This window comes from Pseudopodoces humilis, chromosome 5 (genome assembly GCF_049639895.1).
Source record: "Pseudopodoces humilis isolate 2021_Gansu_Grassland_sample_001 chromosome 5, ASM4963989v1, whole genome shotgun sequence".
Lineage (NCBI taxonomy): Eukaryota > Metazoa > Chordata > Aves > Passeriformes > Paridae > Pseudopodoces > Pseudopodoces humilis.
In genome coordinates, this window is record NC_142204.1 from 21059960 (window position 1) to 21078374 (window position 18415).

The 18415-nt window shown below is 43.6% G+C and overlaps 1 protein-coding gene across 2 annotated transcripts in view; it reads left to right on the top strand.

Annotated features, from left to right (window-relative positions):
• Window positions 1–15865, top strand: part of ABTB3 (ankyrin repeat and BTB domain containing 3) — a 162576-nt gene extending 146711 nt beyond the window's left edge. Inside the window, exons 12-18 of one of the 2 annotated variants that reach the window (XM_088055788.1) lie at window positions 199–270; window positions 5463–5568; window positions 6314–6416; window positions 8177–8258; window positions 9181–9249; window positions 12212–12325; window positions 14751–15865. In XM_088055788.1, the coding sequence (XP_087911914.1) occupies window positions 199–270; window positions 5463–5568; window positions 6314–6416; window positions 8177–8258; window positions 9181–9249; window positions 12212–12325; window positions 14751–14960 (756 nt within the window). In that variant the 3' untranslated portion in view covers window positions 14961–15865. The remainder of the gene's footprint in view (window positions 1–198; window positions 271–5462; window positions 5569–6313; window positions 6417–8176; window positions 8259–9180; window positions 9250–12211; window positions 12326–14750) is intronic. The other variant, XM_088055789.1, reaches the window with a different exon arrangement.
• The last annotated feature ends 2550 nt before the right edge of the window (window positions 15866–18415 follow it).

The window sequence follows — 18415 nt, forward strand, 5'->3', positions numbered from 1 at the left end:
TGCTAAAGGGTGTGCTTATGGATTCTGTGGAATGGCTAATGCCCTTCTGTGTGCCACCCAGAGCCCAGCCAGCACGTGGCGATCCATCTTTTGGCTGGGACTTGCCGTGACTTTCAGTCAGGTTTCACTGTTCCCAAGGGACTGCGGTGATGTGTGGCATTGCCCATTGTCACTTGTAGCACTTCTGTGTCTGAACAGTTCCGAGTCAGCCGGACCCAGGTTATCCACACGTGTACATCCTGCGTTCTGCGCGTCAGATACGAGCGCCAGGTACCGAGTGGCATGCTAATAACGCACTGCTAACCCCATCCTCTGGTTTCATAACACACGTTCAGCTTGGCACTTACTCTAACACAGGTTTGGTTTTGTTCCTGCCCTCTGCTACCTTCTAAAATGTTCCCCTGCCAGAGGCAGGGGCCATTTCTTCATTTACAATAAATAAATGCCTTGGATGTGACACCTGCCCTTTTCTGGGCTCTCACCCAGGGATTGGACTGTGCCCGTGGATCTGAGCTTTCTACATACAATGCACAGCTGTGATATAAAGAGCCTTTTGAAAAGGAGGCTTGGCGGCTTTCCCAGAAGCAACGGAAGGGTCCGTTTGGGCCGTACCTGTGATTAATTCTTTTCCATTTGTGCTTGCAGTGGAGGGGCTTGAGCCCAGCACTAACAAAACCCATTTTGTTGCGCAGTTCACTGCCTCTAACTGTAGCTCCAACCTCTGGGGCTTCCCTCCCTTTCCAGTTGTTGACTAATATTAATTATGTGTATGCTGCTTTACCATCTAGGTGACCATCTGAAGTGGCATTTATTTAGTTTTGAGGCATTTGGTGAAAGGGAATTATGCAAGAGGACAGTAGCAGGACACCTGTGCAAAGGTGGAGACAGTTCTGAGATGGCAAAGAAGGTCTCAGAGTCTGAGTGTTCAGGGATGGGGGACAGCAGAAACCCCTCTCTGTTACTTCACTCTATATCATCTTTTTCTGGGAGAGGGGAGCATAAATAGAGGACTAATTCAGGCGTATTCCAGCATGTCATGGACGAGTCCTCAATGGGATTGGGGTATCCTGAGGCTGCCACTGCTGGAACAGAAGCTGGGGACTGCATGTGAGATTGGTGACTGGAAACAGCACTTCTGCCACTCTGCATTTAACAGAGAAATGGGTCCCCAGAGCATCCTCAGGACCAGAGAGAGAAGATATCTTTGTCAGTGCCCCGTTCTCTGAGCAGTGTGGTTTCTCAGTTTGCTGGGGAGATGTATATTAACACAAAGACACCAAGCCCAGAGGAATAAGCGTTGCTTTTTCTGCCTTAATGTGGTGGACTTCTGGTTTTTGGGCTATGTAGTAGAGGAATTTGGGGACCTGGCAGACTTTGGGTAAAACAACGTTAATGGAGCTGAGCTGGTGAGGATAGCATCAGCAGAAGAAAACCCCAAACTACTGCTTGGGATTTCAGAGGTGAAGAAAAGAAGCCTGACTTGTTACCACTATAGAGGGCAGCCATGTGGAGGTGGCAGGGTGTCTGTAGACTGGAAAGAACTAAGCAGTGGGGTTTGAGCAGTCTACAACACACATTTTACCCTGCAGAGTTTGGGGCATAGACATGTGTCTTGCACAGGTACTGGAGAATATTGGCTATGTATTTCCCAGTTGTGTCCAGTACCTTGTAGGAACACATCCCAGAATGGCTGTGCTGCATTGATCTGTGTAACCTGGAATGGAGCAAGCTCTCCCAGGGTATGCGCTGGAGCCTGGAGGAGACTTCCCTGAATCCTGCCACAGACCTTTGTCAGATGGACAGTCAGGAAAAAATATCCCTGCACTTCCCACCCGGATCTTAACCTCTTCTCAGATCAATCGATGAGGCATCTCTGGTCCAACAACTTGAAAGCCTCCAGCTTTGCTTCAAAAGAATTTATGAATTCCCTTCAGAGTCCAAGTGCATTCAGCAGGACTGGGGAATTCCTTTAGATCTCTGCTGAAGAACGCTTTTAAGTCAGGGGACCACTTGTATCTACAAAGCAAAGTTGCTTGCTCACCAACCAGCTCTCTGCTGGAAGCACCATCTCCCTCCAGAAGACTTGCTGTTGTTCCCTGTTCCCTCTTGCCTATCTGTAAACTACCCCATGGCTAGGTAAATATTTTTATTATATGCTGTGCCAAGCTTTCTTCCCCCTCCCACAGAAGAAGATGTGCGTCGGCTCCCTTTGAGTGCAAATGAACGCCCGTGTCTAAAAGGAGGCTGGCCTCGCTCCAGGTGTCAGCCTCACACATCCTGGCACAATGTTTTCCAACATCAAACTGTAGCAAGAAAACAAACTTTGATTTGCTCCTCCAGTGTTAATCTTGCCACCCACAACTGCTGCAGTGAGCTCTTACAGCTGGGCTCTCACAGTTAGGCTGAAAGGATGAAAGGATAAACAGGGAAGAATTATCCATCTTGGTGCTTAAATGGGAGCTTCTGAGCACCTCAGTGCGGGCACTGTGTGAAGGTGAAGCTTGAATAGGCTGAATGTGTCCTCCTGTCTTCCAGAGCAATGCTTGCACCCCATGGACTTCTGCAGTTGTTCCAGTTACTTAACAGGAAGCCCAAGCCCTCCAAGAGCAGGATTTGGCTTAAAAAAAGCCAATTTTTTCCCCCAGCCATCCAGTTAAAGATAAAGCACCCTTTTTTCTTCTCCTTTTTCTGCCTGGCTTATTGGTAAAAGTCAGCAGAGGCACTGTGGGGAGTAGATCCAGGGCCACTGCCCTGTGAGCTTGGCTATGTACTGGGGGTGTGGGAAGCAAACTTGGTGTGCTGTAATAATTTACCAATCCCTTGCTGCTGTTTGTTAGCAATGACTCTAGACAAGCACATGCTTCAGCTTTCTTGCTGAACACAGTTTTTGGCCTTTGGATGGCAAGAGACGTAAGTATTTAATGTTATCAATAGAAGCCAAAGGTCTCCAGCCTCCTCTCTGCCAAATGAGGTCAGTGTTCTGCATTGGAAGTCTGAAGCCACTGTCTGATGGTCCTTCTTTCTTTGATGTGTCCATCCTAAGATCTCTTTTCTCTTTGTCCCATCTCTGTTCCATGTCTTGGGGCTTTTTAAGCATCTCTCATGTGAATGTATCACATTTTGAGCTAATTAGAGCTTAGTTTACACCATTTTTTTCACAAACTTGTGGGCCCATAACATGGGCAAAGTGTTTTTTTAATGGGCTTGTATCTGCACACCACAGAGTTGATGACCTAGGGAGCTGGCAGTTGGCAGTGTAGGCAGGCTCCCATGGGATTGTCTGCAGGCACAACTGGTTCTTTGGTTGGATTTACTAGTAGGGATCTCCTTTTTGCACTTTGGTGGCTGAGTTTGGCCTGTCCTTCCCTGGTTTCAGTGCAGCTGGATGTCCTCCTGGTCCATGGTGCTGTGGTTTGGTCTGGTGAGTTGGGCCTCCAGCTCCCAACAAGGCACTGGGAAGCCAACACGCAGCTTTTCCACCAGCACGTTCCCACAGACACCCTGGAAGGAGGAGATTCATTGTCTGTTGATGCGTGTGTGTGTTTTTAACAAGCCATTGCGTAGGCACAGCTGTGACTGGGACTGGTGAGTTCATGGAAGCCACTAAAACCTCAGTGACAGAGACAGGACCCATGCACCACAGCAGACTGGGGAGGGGGCTTCCAGGAGCTCTCCTCCTCAGTGCACTTCGCTTTTATACGTTGCAGGTAAAGGTGAGCATTGTTTCTTCTCTCCAGAGGCTTCCCTCTGCTCTAACCATGGAATTGTCTCCATCTTCCCTTGTATTTTCTGACTTCCAGCATCTGCCAGATCCAACCAGGAGCTGCCTGCTGGTAGTCAGCATCCCCCCGGACGCGCTCCTCCCTGGCTGACTCAGTCAGCCCTGCCGCTTTGGCACTGCCCTTCTGAGCAGAGAAGAAATTGCTCTTTCTGCTCTGTCTAAAGCTTCCCCTCCCAGCCCTCCCAGCAGCTGAGTCACTTCCTTCTTTAAATCTGGCCTTAAATCTTCCTTTTCTCTTTAGCCCGTGGTTCGCTCCCTTTGCAGAGCTCTGGCGGGAGGATGCTGAACAGTGAGATGCTCCTGGGGTGAGCCGCCCTCCTTGTCTCAGAGCCACAGCAGTGAACCCCTCTCTGAGGGCTGGGCCCTGTGCCTGCTAAATGGGGTCTCTCAGTAGGAGAGTTTCTCTTATCTCAGTGTTTCTTTCAGTGCTACATCTGACGTAGTAATAGGAGCCAGCTCCTGCCTGCGGGTGAGTGCGTGTAATTTCCTTTGACATCAGCATGTGCCTGTGAGGGAACAGCTCTACCCCTTCCCACCCTGTTTGATTAGATTCAGTAAGAGTCATTACAGCATCTCTGCCACTCCTTTTTGTTGCTCATGGGATTTAAGGAGCATTTCTGAAATGTGCTCAGAGCAAGGAAACCTTCGATATCTGCTTCTAAAGCCTGGAGATATTTGTAGTGTAACAACTACACACCTCAGAGTTTTATACTATGATACTGGTTTTTGTCCCTGATCTGCTCATTTCCTTGGCCTTTGATCCTCTTACATTTAAGTGTCTTGCCATTTCACAGTTTCCTAGCGTGGAGAGACTCACCAGTCAACAGAGTATTAAAAGATGTTACCATGAATTAACAGTGTGGCCCTACTGAACTTGTCTAGACTTGCTCTGGTTATCAGCAAAGTGTGGGATAAAATTTGCCAAGCCTTTTAAATCCCACTTTTGTCTGGGACTTAGGTAGTTAGGCATTAAATCCATTTCACTACCTTTGCATCTTAGGCATACAAATACTCAAGGTGCTTAGGAAAGCATCCTGTGGGTGCCTTGCCCCCAGAGTTGGGGCAGAAAGGGGTAAGGCCAGGGACCAGACCTGGTTTTATGAGGGTCTGGTGGCTTCCACAGCGCAGCAGTGCCCACACTGGTGCCAGAGGTATAAGAGCACGTTAATGAAGCATTTGGGATTAAATGAGTGGCTGGCTCTGGTGCCTCAGTCGCTCTCTAGGGGAAGGGTCTGTTTGTGAGACTGCTGTACTTAAAAACGTGTGCAGCTGCATCTGTCTGTAGCTCGGGTTTTCTAAGATGTGACCAGTGACCATTTTCTAAAGAGAAAAAAAAAAAAGTCATTTTCCAGTACAGTAAGTCTGCAAATAAAATGAAATCACTGTTGTAAAGGAACTTAGTTTTTGCGGCGGGGACTGGGCTATGGAATATTTTAGACAAAGAAGACTTGTCATCCAGGGAGAAGACTTCTTTGCTTAAAATTATTTGTACAGGAGATACAGCAATCAAGTAAATGAGAACTACAGTTTCTAACAAATGCTAATTATCATAAGCTCTTATTTATAATAAAGCTCCAGCAATCACATTTTTCACCTTCAAACCAGGCAGCTGTTGAGAACAACATAGCATGTCCTTTGCATACTGATCTTACATTGTATATGTTTGTTTCCTTTTGCCTAGAACGAGGTGATCAGCCAGCAGCTCTCTGTCATTTTCACTCATTGCTATGGACCCTACCCAATTCCAAAGCTCGTGGAAATTAAGCGCAAGCAGACCTCCCGCCTGGGTAAGTGTGGCTGGAAGATCCTGCCTGGCTCTCCAGGGAGAGCTGTAGGAAGGCTGCAGCTGGCCAGGTGCTCGAGGGGGCCACAAGTCAGAAAAATCTCAGTTTAAAAGACAGAATTAGAAGAAGGAAGGGCCCCAGACTTAGCCTGACCTAAAACTTCTGCTGACATCAGGAGGGTCATCAGGTGCGCTAGAGCGGGGCCGTAAATCTGCAAAGATTTGTCTGTGTTGCTAATTAGGCTGGGATCCAAGCCGTACCACCCTGGCTTGCTGCAGATGATGCTGCACCTCCCAGCTTGGTCAGCAGAGCCCAGGCTGCTTTCAGGGGACTGAGAGAACACACAAGCAATTTTCCAGGACCCTCTTCCTCTTGACAGAGACTTCCTCACACAGGGAGAGTGGCCTAATAGAGCATAAATGAGTGTAGGGCTCCCAGCATCTGCGGAACGGCGGTTTGCTCTGGGTGTCAGAGCTGGGAGGCTGTGCCAGCATCACACGGCGGGGATGGCTGACTGTCATTTCAGCAAAGGTCATCACAGACTTCACTGCTTTGAATTCCCTTTGTCTCATCTCCATGTGGTTGTCTCAGGCTGTCCAAAATAGCTTTATGGGCTTTACTGACTAAGAACAGTATCCTTCTATTCTGTTGCTTTCTTATGTCAAAACAGGGAAATATTCAGTACATTCCTGACCTCTTCCAAATTAAAGTTATTGGCTTTTTTGTTTCCTTCTTTTTGTGATTCTAGATCCCCATTTTCTTAACAATAAAGAGATGTCAGATGTCACATTTCTGGTGGAAGGAAGACCATTTTATGCACATCGAGTGTTGCTATTTACTGCATCACCAAGGTAAAATAGGAATCTCTGGTTTTTAATAAAAATAGAATTTGATTTTATGGATTTGTGGGGGTTTTTTGTTTGTTTTGCTGTTCCAGTTTTTTTGAGGGCTAGTGGCCCAATCTTCCCAGTTTTTCTTAATCAGAACATCCCCACAGCTTGTTTCTGGTTGATCTGCCAGACATTTAACAAGTGCTCTTGTCAATAGATTTTCATCCAGTGAATGATCCATGCTTCTGGCCATGTATCTGACATCATTCCACTGAGGCACATTGGTGTGGTGCTTGTCACTGCACCCAGTTCTCAACCATACAGGAGTTGTGATATTTTGATTCTTAATAATTTATCTTGTGGGTGGTTAAATCCTGCCTTGCATCAGTTTCTGCACTCTCCAGGGAAAACAACCTACTATCACACAATTAATTGACAGCATTTGACAACTTCTAAATAAAATTAAATAGCTATGAAGCATACCATACTGTATCCAAAGGCAATATTTATAGTCTGTTTCCTGTGCTCAGAAGGCTGAATGTGGGCTACACAGCTCAACCCAATCCAAGATCTGCTCACAAATGTTATTTGTATGCAGCTGTATAATTCAAGGTGTGCTTTTAAACAAGTCTTGCTGGCCCTCCATAACAGTTTATTTCAAGATGTAGCAAGGACACAGCACTGGGTTTGGATAGTTTAAGCAATATGGGAATTGGTGCTATAGTTGTGCTGCCAACCCACAGCACAGAGTAAAGAGATTTGCATAAAGTAGCTGCAGTTCCTGACCCTGCCTCCCATTAAGAAATGGATATTGGGGTTTAGAGCCTCTTGGTAGATGTACAAATATGTTCCAAACTGCAGCTTTAAGCCTACTAAATTGTGTTCATAGTAGAGTTTGGCAATAGTGAAAGCAAATAAATTGTTACCTGTATTTCAATTAACAAGATGCAGTCATGATATGGAAAAGATTACCATCCAGTGAATGGATGGTCTTGATAGATAAGCCGAGCTTTAAATACTGCTGGGAGGTCAGATGAATTATCAAAGAGAGGAAGTACAAGGGCAGGAGTTTCTGTCAGCACATTTCCCATTTTCACCTTCTGATCAATAGGAATACCTGGTTTTGAGAAGTAGATTGTTACATATGTATATATCTCACATAAGTCTGCAATTATTAACTAAAAATATGCAGGGTTTTTTGTCCTGAATGTTGTATCTGAATTTCAGGTTTTGATAATCAGAGAGCAGCAACCTATCCAGTTTTCTCTCCTGCCTCTTCTTGCACAATTACCCTGAGTGTGCATAGGAGCATTAAAAGTCTTAGTGCAGTTTTTTTAATATTTTGTTCCAAAACATTTCTTAAACCAGCATAATGGACATAAGCCAAAATGTATCACCTTCAAAAAAGGAAAACATTCAGGTTTTAAATGTTGCAAATCTTCATAAAAGATCATGTTGCCTTCAAGAAAAGATTTTGGTTCTGTAATATGCGTCATTACAGAATCTGAATTTTGGATGTACATTTTATTCCATTGTTACATTAGATGCATTTTTCAAAAATTTCAAATTGAAATCTTCTAGAGAGAGGCTTCTTCCTTTTGGTTTGAACTTCATGTTAGTGTCTAAATCTTGATGATTTTCGGCAACAAATACGTTAATTTCAGTATACTGTTTTTGCAAGAGTTGATGCTGTCATTCCACTGCACTTCTATAGTGTTTTTACTGCATTTTTCCACAGAGATATTTGGGCTGGTATTTCAGTTTTTCTCCTTTTTATTTAGGTTTAAAGCACTGCTGTCTAGCAAGCCCTCATCTGATAGTACTTGTATTGAGATCAACTATGTGAAGTACCCCATCTTTCAGGTACGGTCCTCACGCTGAATTTGAGTGGAACTTGTAAGAGGAACACCACGCATGCTCTGTCCAAATTAGTACCTATGTATGTGATAGAGCAGAGCAGCGGTTTCACAAGCACAGGCTTCATCTCTGCAGTTCGAGCACTGCAGAGTGCTATTGATTGCAATGTGCCCCAGCAGGTGCAGCAACATGCATTTCACTGACATGGGCTGTCCACACAGCGTGCTGCCTGTCAGCATAAGGCACTTCTTTCTCTAGTTGTATTTAATGGACAGGTTTGGAAGAGAAACGCTTCACTCCCTTCCATAGCAGTGCTCTCCAATCAGTTTCTTTGCCATGAAAAGGCAGAGCTTGCTCTCTGTACCTGTAGCATGTACATGGATATGCTTCCCTTGCTTTGAGCTGGAGCTCCATGTATCGACCGTTCCCGCTGCGCATAATTCCCAGCTGCCTACAATAGCTGTGCTCCCCACAGAGGGATCTTAGCTGGATTGTGTTACAGTGCAAAGCCTCCTCCACCTCTTTCTTATCATCCATGAGTGCCCACACACAGCTGGATGAAGGGGGCCTTTGCCAGGAAAGGAATAAGGGAATAACTATTATATATGCTGGGTTTGTCTGTATCAGTGATGTACTTCACAGACTGGGAAATACACTGAAAATTCAAAATTAATTAATCAGTTTCCTGCAAAGTGTTTGGAGCTCAGCAGGAAGTCCAGACAATTTGAGGGTGAGGTTTGAGACATTAGACAGCCTGTGAGAAGGAAACACTGAGCTTTGCAGAGAGAGAGAGAATCAGGAGGCTTGAGCCATTTTTACCTACAAATCCGTGGTGGTGTTAGGAGAGCCTTGGGAATTGCCTGTGTTGTCCCCTGTTCCTCTATGTCTTGGATTGTTTTTTATAAACACTCCCTTTCTTTTATTACAGCTGGTTATGCAGTATCTTTATTATGGAGGTGCAGAGTCACTCCTGATTAAAAATAATGAAATTATGGAGGTAAGAGACATTTATTTAATTGCAGTGGGAGCGATACTGACTGATCTGTGTACCATTCACCTGAGGGCGCATGGCCATTGGGCAAGACCTGAGCACTCCTGTAAGAGCCAGCAGTGCTTCACCTGAAGTGCCCAGGCTCTCTGCAGTTCTGCAGGAGACTGGGAGACTTTGCAAATACCTCCTTAGAGGCAAAGCTGGTGTTACCAAAGTCTGGAACCAATTTCCAGCAACTCAGTGTTCCATCCTCCCTATCTCAGCAGCATTAAAAACATCCAATTTGGTTCCTCACATGGGAGAAGTCTTGGGCATGTGCTGGGCTTTAACCATGAGAGAAGTCCACTGGAGACACAGTTCAGTTCAATTTCAAGCATGTGATTCTCAAATTTTATTAATATAGCCATAATCTACTCTCTGAGATACAGAGACTTCTTTGCCCCTTTCTCACTGGATATAAAACGTCCAGGTGCTGTGATGGCCTTTTGCAAAAGCCAAACCAAAGCCAGTTAGAGCTGACTGAACCTTCAGTGTAGCCATGCAACCACAACCGTAGGGACATTGAGTCATTCCCTTCCAAATACTGTGTGCTATCACAGTCAGCTATGATCAGCAAAACCACTCCAGATATACAGAACTAAGAGGTGTTTGAGCAAATTCTTGATAGTCATTCAGGGAGTTTTCAAGCAGCCAAAAAGAATGCAGGTCAGTAAATACTGAATTCAGAGCTACTTAAACAGCTGGTAACCATCAGTGTCTGCCACCACCATCACAGGGTCATAAAATATCTCAAGCTGGAAGAGACCCATAAGGATCATCAAGTCCAACTCCCTGCTCCTTGCAGGGCTGTGTAAAGCTAAACCACATCACTCAGAGTGTCATGCAGATGTGCCTTGAACTCAGGCAGGCTTGGTGCCATGAGCACTTCCCTGGGGAACCTGTTCAGTGGCTGACCACCCTCTCAGTGGAGAGCCTGTTCCTTATGGCCAATTTGCACTTCCCCTGGTGCAGCTACTTTCCATTTCCTAGTGTCCTGTCACTGTTCCACTGTTGCCTGTATTGTTCTGTCCCTGTAACACTACAGTCTGACAGCCAGAGGATGGAACTGGTCAGGACTGAAATTGCCCCTCTCTAGTGGAAGTAGTGGATTTTTAAGTAAGCATGTCCACATTGACTGTGGATATATATAGGAGCTATATAGGAAAAGTTCACTAATTCTCTATTTCACTCAGAGTTTTGAAAGACCTCCTGAATTTCTAACCTTTTCTGAAAAAGAGAATCTTAGACTAGGCAGTGCAGTGGCTTTATAGAGATGTGTGTGTTATCACCTAGGCTGTTAAAAAGCTTGTGCTGCATTTCAGCTGGCAGCTTGCTCTACTTTTGTGACATCTCAAAACTTCTGGGACTCCAGAATGTATGACTGATTGATTGATCTCTTGATAACAGATCTGGCCATGGTTCCTCACAGCTTAAAGTAATTACAAACCAGCACATGACTGCTTGAGCCACAGAGGCAGCTGGAATAGGATTTGGCTTTATCTTTCAAAACTGCATTTAGTAACTTGCCTTATTACAAATATGATAACAAGAAGCACCAGAAATACTCCACAGAAATCTTTGCTGCAATTCATAATTGGGGCCAGCTGGCTGCTATCACATCAGCACTGTAGATTTTCAGCACTTGGATTTATTTATGGGATTAAAGTAGATCTTGAGCAGACTGCATAGGAGAAGTCAGAATAATGTCATGGAAGTTTTATGGTTTTGTTTCTTCCCCAGTGCAGCATAAGAGCCCCTTTGGGATGCACAGGTTAGCTTTTTGTTATGAGTCCCAAATAATAAGGGCTGTGTAAAAGCCTGAATACCTGAGTAAGTGCTATTTAAATACGTGAACAGCTCAGCCTAAGGTCTGGCTGGGTTACAGCAAGGTGTCAAGCAATGAAGAACTCCAACCTGCTTTCTAAGGCAGAGCAGAGAGCCAGAGACATAACCTACCATCGAAAGACAGAAAATGAAATTACTTTTCCCTGCTGTAAAAGGACAGAAAAAGGGCATCAGAGAAAATCTTAACACTGCAGAAATCAGTTGGAGAACTCAAAATTCAAGCCATTTTCACCTCACAGGCATGCAGAGATGCCAAGGCAGTGCCAGGGTAGGCAGTACAGCCACGGTGGGGATGCAGGGCCAAAGAGGGAGGTCAGTGCTGGTGTCAGGAGAGCTGTGGCAGAGTGGTGACAGACGTGTGACACCCACATGAATGGTAGCTAGGCATTGCCTCACAAAGCTGGTTCCCAGCTTTCTGCACTCTTTCCTTGGAGCAACATGGTCTGCAGACAGTGCTTCTGGCCTGGATATCCCCTTACAGCTGCTCACAGGCTAGGACAAGGAGCATATGGAGATCTGATTCTGTTCCCTTGAGCCTGCTGAGGTAGCAGATTTGAGGTTTATTGTCTCTCTAGATTAAGACTGCCCAGGATGGTCATCATTGTTTGGTTTGACTTCCTCTACACACTTGATCCTCATCTTTCTGCTGACTTCCCAACATCCAGTCCAGGTGCTCTGTTTCAATAAGATCTTGGGGAACAGATGAAGTTTAACCGGAACTTTGGGGTCTGGGGATGTATTTGCAGGTCCCTTATTGCAGAGTCGTGTTTGCAAAGTGACAGAATATTCTTCAAGCCGCTCTTTCCTTTTTCTCCTTGTCCCATTCCAAAGTCAACATGTGGACCTGAGCAGCCTTTGGTGTTCTCTCTGTGTAGAGATTCCCACTGTGTGATTTAGATGGGACTGCAGAGGGTTAAAACAACCAAGAAATCTTCTCATTCTGACTTTTTTGTCAGTACTTTCATGCTAACTGAAGAAGGGACAGAGAAAAACATATAATGAAACAGTAAAGAAGCAAGCTCTGATTCTGTATCGCTCAGCAGTTTTTGACTATTTTTTCCATGCCTTTTGTTTTTTTTTTTAGCTTCTCTCTGCTGCTAAATTTTTCCAGCTTGAAGCTTTACAACGACACTGTGAGATCATTTGTGCAAAAAGCATTAATACAGAAAACTGCGTGGATATTTATAATCATGCCAAGGTAAAAATAACTGCATATGCTTGCATGTTGTGTGTCTGCCATCATCCTTGTAGGTCAGTTTTGTAAAAAATAGATACAGATATATGTATGTATGTATATCTCATTTGTTGCATGTTTAAGATTTGTCATTCATTTACTGGGACTGACTGATTAATAGGTTCCTGGTATAGTGACAATCGAAAATTAGGTAGTCTAAGTCCAAGGTGGCAGCTTCTCAGCCCCTTCCCTGAGCGGTTCAAACTCAGTTTGAGTGTACCACTGTGCAGGAGATCTATCCCTTATTCATGGCAACACAAACTGCTGAGCTGATTCTACAGGAATCACTAAGTGAAGTAGGCATCTCTGCTTTCACCTTCCAAGATGCATTTTCCCATTTCCATTACCTGTTTCTTCCTGCCTGAAGCCCAGTGGGGTGATGCACTCAATGCCAGTGACACCTTGTCAATATATAGAAATGCCACGTTGTGGAAGTGCAATGGCTCAGAGCCCTGCAAGGATGGTAATGAGAATTTTATGTCTTGGAGAGTTTCTTATTGGAATCAAATTATATACTTAGCTTGTGAGGTTGCCTAAGTCATTAGACACAAAAGTGTGACATTTCTTGTCCTAGAAAACCTATTTACACGCATTGGTGGAGGTGGTTACCACATTGATTAGTTTCAGTTTTTTCCCTCCTCATGTGTAGTAGTTAGATTTTCACTTGGAAGATGGAAATGACGCACAAATATAAGTGCAGTGAAATATTCTTCAAGCATTTCTTTAAGAGATTTTTTTCTCTAACTTGCATGGTCTATACAAAAGATAAACTGATGCATTGAGACATGGAGGTTTGATTGAACAGAGCAGTTTGCTCCAAACCCCTGCAGATCTGACCTCTATTCCCATCATCAGGTATTTCCTACAGAGAATAGTAATGTTAGGTCTTCATGTACAGATAACTTGCAATCAATGTTTGAAATAGCACAAAGGTCCACCTATAAAATTAAGCAATGAGGTATATCTGCAGGTCCATTTAATGTAAGAGGAAAAAAATTACAGTGCAGGAATCACTTGAAAAATATTTGATTTGTCTTCTAGCTCATGTGCGAACTTCTCTATTTGTATTGCTGTCAGTAAAAATAATAATTTTGCTTTAAAATCGTGTTTTCTTTGAATTGTGAAATCAGGCTGTTATTTACATCCTGATTGAAGAAAATTCTTACATGCTGGGACTTAACAAACCCAGTGGCTAAATCCAGCTCCTGGTTTGCCTGTAAGAGCCCCAGCCTGCAAGGTATTTGTGCCTGCACCTCCCAGTGGAAGCAGTGGGAATGAGGTAGCTGGGTGGGTTTTACAGCCAGAGTCGTGTTGGCACTGCTGTGGGTAGGGCATTGCAGCAGCAGCCAACCTGGCTGTGCCTGAATCTTTGACTTCTGGAATTAGCTGGGTTGGAAGGGACCCTTAAAGATCATCTAGTTAGAACCAAGGTCAGGGACACCTTTCTTGACCCTGGTGCTTTGCAAGCTCATCTGCACCTGCAGGACCTCCCCTGCCTTTCCAGAGGGGGATGTGTGAGTACATTGGCCCAGAGACATATGGAGCACAGCCTTTGTCATCAAGATTGAGAGAAAGCTACAGTTTGGTGGATGGTCCCTTGCAGGGCCAGGAGTTGGACTCTGATCCTTGTGAGTCCTTTCCAACTCAGTGCATTCTGTGATTCTGTAATGTGGATTTGGTCATATTTACAAATAAAAGGTGACTAGAGAGTACTGAGATCGTTAATATCCCTATGGGCTTTCCATTTTTAAAATTGTAGTCATAGAATTGCAGAATACCAGCTTGAAAGGGACTTCAAGGATCATTTGGTCCAACCTTTTTTTGCAAAAATGCAGTCTAGACAAGATGGCCCAGCACCCTGCCCAGCTGAATCTTAAAGTGTCCAATGCTGGGAAATCCACCTCTGCTGATTTTTTTCAATGGCTGATTATTTCCATTTCTCCTCAAAGCATGAAGTTCTGCATGACAACTTTCTGCAGTCATATGCCCCATCCTTGCTAAGGACAGCATTCTTGAAACATGGTCTGTAATGTTTTCCCAAACCTGTATTTTTAGGGTGTAACTTCTAGCATGAAATCATGGGTCTGGTAAGCTCTGTGGTAAAACTCCCATCAATTTCCAAGGGAGAAAAGCGCCAGCCTGTGGAATTTGGTTTCCCCAACAGCCAGGGTCTTTTAACATGGAATTACTGTGAGAATCATCAGCATAAAATACTGTTTTATTAACTCCTTCCTCTCCACACATTCGTAACTGTAAGTAAGCGCATTCTAGACTGTGTCTGTCTAAAGGGCTTAGCTTGTGTATTTGTTTGTGCGCAGCTCTTATGCACTGTGTTTGCAGCCTGAGTTTTATCCGAATGGTTATCTTTCTCTAATTTCACTTCTTGTAGTTCCTCGGCGTCACAGAACTATCTGCCTATTGTGAAGGCTACTTTCTAAAAAATATGATGGTCCTCATTGAAAACGAAGCTTTCAAGCAGTTGTTGTATGACAAGAATGGAGAAACATCTGGTCAGAATGTACTAGAGGACTTACAGAGGACGTTGGCCACAAGGATTCAGTCAATTCATTTGTCTTCTTCAAAGGGCTCCGTTGTGTAAAGCCGAGGAAGATGGTAACCCTCTAATCAAGGACCCTGCAAGTTAAGTCTGCTGTTGCAGTTGCTTAAATGACTACAAAAAAAGAAAATGTAAAAAATTCTACATCGCATCCAAATAGTTCTGTTTCGGCCAAAGGTGCTGCACTGGGGCTGCATCCCCACCTGGATGAGAGAATACAAAAAACAAAGTTCCTCCCTGGTTTTGAGCAAGCTGGGTACCAGAGTATCTGGTGAATTGCTCTTGTACTCACATTCTGAACACGAGCCTGTTCGTGGAGCTTGATGCCAACAAAAGCCAGAAGTCACATCAGTGAACAGCAGAAGTCCCTGCCTGAAGGGTAGTGCTGGGGAACACCTGAATTTACCAATTAATCATTTAAGTCAGATTTGTTCCAGTGTTACACAGTTAAGAACTATATCTATCCCAGAGTCCATTATCTCGTGCATTTAAGAAATGTAAGAACTGTTATTGCTGTCCAGCAAAGATCAGCTGTATTAGAGAGTGGGTAAGACTGTTGAGGAAATATACTGGCAGATTTTTAGGGGTGGGAACTTTTTAAACTGTTCATAAAAAATAATGGGGTGGCCTTGTTGTTTAAAACCTATTTCTTAAGCTTAAAATTTCATTTTCAACAGAGTTGTGTTTGAGAATCTATGTAACATGTTTTGGTTTTTTAAATGGTAAAATGTACATTGTGTAAACACACATATGGTCAAGTTTTGCTTGTATTCTTTCCTAGGGTGGTATAATCTTGTCTGAGAGGCTATGGTTACACCAAAGAGGCACATTACCCAGACTGTCTCTAATACAGTAGTTGGGGGGGGCAGGAGAACTGCATGCTACTCGTGATTTGGGGTTGAAATCAACGACAGACTCAACAAACATGCGTTTGCATGGTAACTGTACCTGTGAAATGTTGTGCTTCGTTTCGCCAAGACAAATGCAATGTTACTTCTTGTCAAACTTCATTTGTGAAATTAGCTTATGTTTTTATCTGGTGCGATTGGCTGCGATACGATCCCCCTGGAGCTCCTTCTCGAGGTGCTGATTTCCGTTTGTTGCAGTGGAGAGATAATAACAGATCTTCACTTTAGTGATGTGTGGATATTTTGCTACTGGCCAGAGATTGTGTCTGAGTTAGACTTTTTAAAATCATAATTAAATATGTACTATAGAATGATTTCTCACTGTATCCTGAGAATGTATAGGTAATCTACAAATGTGGGGCTGGGGTGGGATGGGGGGGTGTGATTTAAATGTCAAAGCTTTGTTTATTTTGCAGCATATTATTAGCAAGACAGATCTGCTACGTGCCGCAGCATTCTGGATGCCCTCTCTCTGAAAACCACAGTAAGAAAGTAGGCAAAGATGTTGCCTTCTCCATGGCAAAGTGACATTAATATATTTATTTTCTAGAGTGCCATTCTAGGAAATTTAGAAGTTTGCATGTTAACCTCTTTTGTTGAAACATCTACATCAGGTGCCCTTCCCACTTCCAGCTTTTGATGTGCTCAGAGAACACAGTTTTGGCTTTAGCTATCAACAGAGTAGGAAGCTGTTTTATTTACACATTGAGGTGTGTAAATCCTCCTTTGTGCTTGGTCTTCTAAAGTGTCTGCAGTTTCTGCAACAAATGACAAAATGTCTGAACTGCCACTGATGTTGCAGAGACACAGCTTGTCAGTCAATTAGATCTTGTTTTCTGCACAGTAGGTATTCACACAAGATGTTGTCTGGAACTTTAAAGTAATGGCTACTCTTCTGCGAATGTTGTGATCATAGAGAAGCAAGACCATAGTTAATACAAGGGCAACACACAGGGGTGCTTGTTGTTGCTTGGTGTGCCTTCACATCTGTGGAAACACATCCTTCTATGACAAAAGTTACTAGCTAAGAGCAGGCCTCACCCTGCAGCCTCATGGTTTAAAATAGCTAAGTTTTTCAAACAATAATCAGTAAATTAAATGGGAGGGAAACACTGGTAGCTCCATGCTAGTCCTTCTGAGTATCTGTGGTAAGGTTCACTAGGTTTCTTCCAGCAGTAAAGGGCTTAATAGGGCCTTTGGTGGCTGTACATGGGGTGGTCACTGTGTCTGGACACCCTGAGCTGTTACAGGAAGGGACTGCAGCTCAGGACTTACACAGGAATAACTTTTGCCCTTGGAAATGCTGGTAGTCCAAACATCACAGATGTATAGCTGAAGGAAACCTCAAGAAAAAAGAGTCATAGCTTTCAATTCTTTTTTGACCAGTGGTCCCCAGGACTTTTGCCAGCAGAAAAGCCAGCCTGTGTAAACCTGGCATTCATTTCTGCTGGAAGCAGCCAGCAAACCTTTGTGGATCCACAAACCAGAGTTTGAAAATGGTGATTTTAGTCTGCCTCTTCTGATGTGAGGCTGGGTGAGGTCCAGCTGAACCATGCCAGACAATGTGCAGCTTGCAGGCTCTTCAAAAACACAGTCACAGGGATCCATGATCTTCACTACTCTCATAATCAGGTTTTCCTGAGACTTCAGAATTCCTTCATTGCAAATCAAGCCACTTTTCCTTCAAGTCCTGATTGAAAACAGATGATCTTACAAGATCTTTTTAGGAAGTTATTCTATGTATGAAAGGAATTATCCTCCTTGCATCACTAGTATAGTCTGTTCTAGTTCCTTTGTTAGTGTTTTCTAGGATTTTTGCTGTCATTTCCCTCATGGCTTCCCGTTTTCCCCAAATTTCCATACTTTGCAGGAGTTGTATACATGAATAAGAAAAGCAGAGAAACTGTTGCTGTTGTTGTTGTTGTTATTGCTTTTTTATGTAAAGCATATCAGAAAATATATCCTCAGATATTTTCTACAAGAACATCCCATGGCTGACTTTGATCTAGTCTGTCTTAAAATTCCTGAGGGATTCATTGTTTCCTTCCCTGGAGTTCCGTCTTTATTTGTGCATTTATTTACTACACCTTTCAAAGTGTAACACTTTCCATTTCTCTTTATTAAATTTGTTCTGCTCTAATCAGGGCAATTTCCCCACTTCATCAACATCAATTGCAATTCTGATCGTGTCTTCTAGCCTGTTTCATAATCTCCAGCCTTTATTATATATGTGGCTTCATGCATGGATTCTTCATTCCATCTGGGGCTGGGGGGAAGGGCTCTTGTCAAATTAATCTAAAAAGCAATGTGAGTTTCAGTGGGTGCCCATGAATACCATCCCTATCAGATAAGGCTCTTTCCAACAGAGCATTTTATTAGCATTTTTTTGAGACATGGTGTTATCATCTTAGAAAATAAAAAGCTTTCTCTTCCTTTAGTCTTTGCATAGTTGCAATAATTTACAAATTTTGAGGCCAAATATTGCCACCAATCTTGGTAAAACAGAAAAAAAGTACAACATCCTTAGAAAAACTTAGGATTTTCTTTTTTAATCATAATTTTCCATCCTGTAATAAGTGAAGGTGCCTT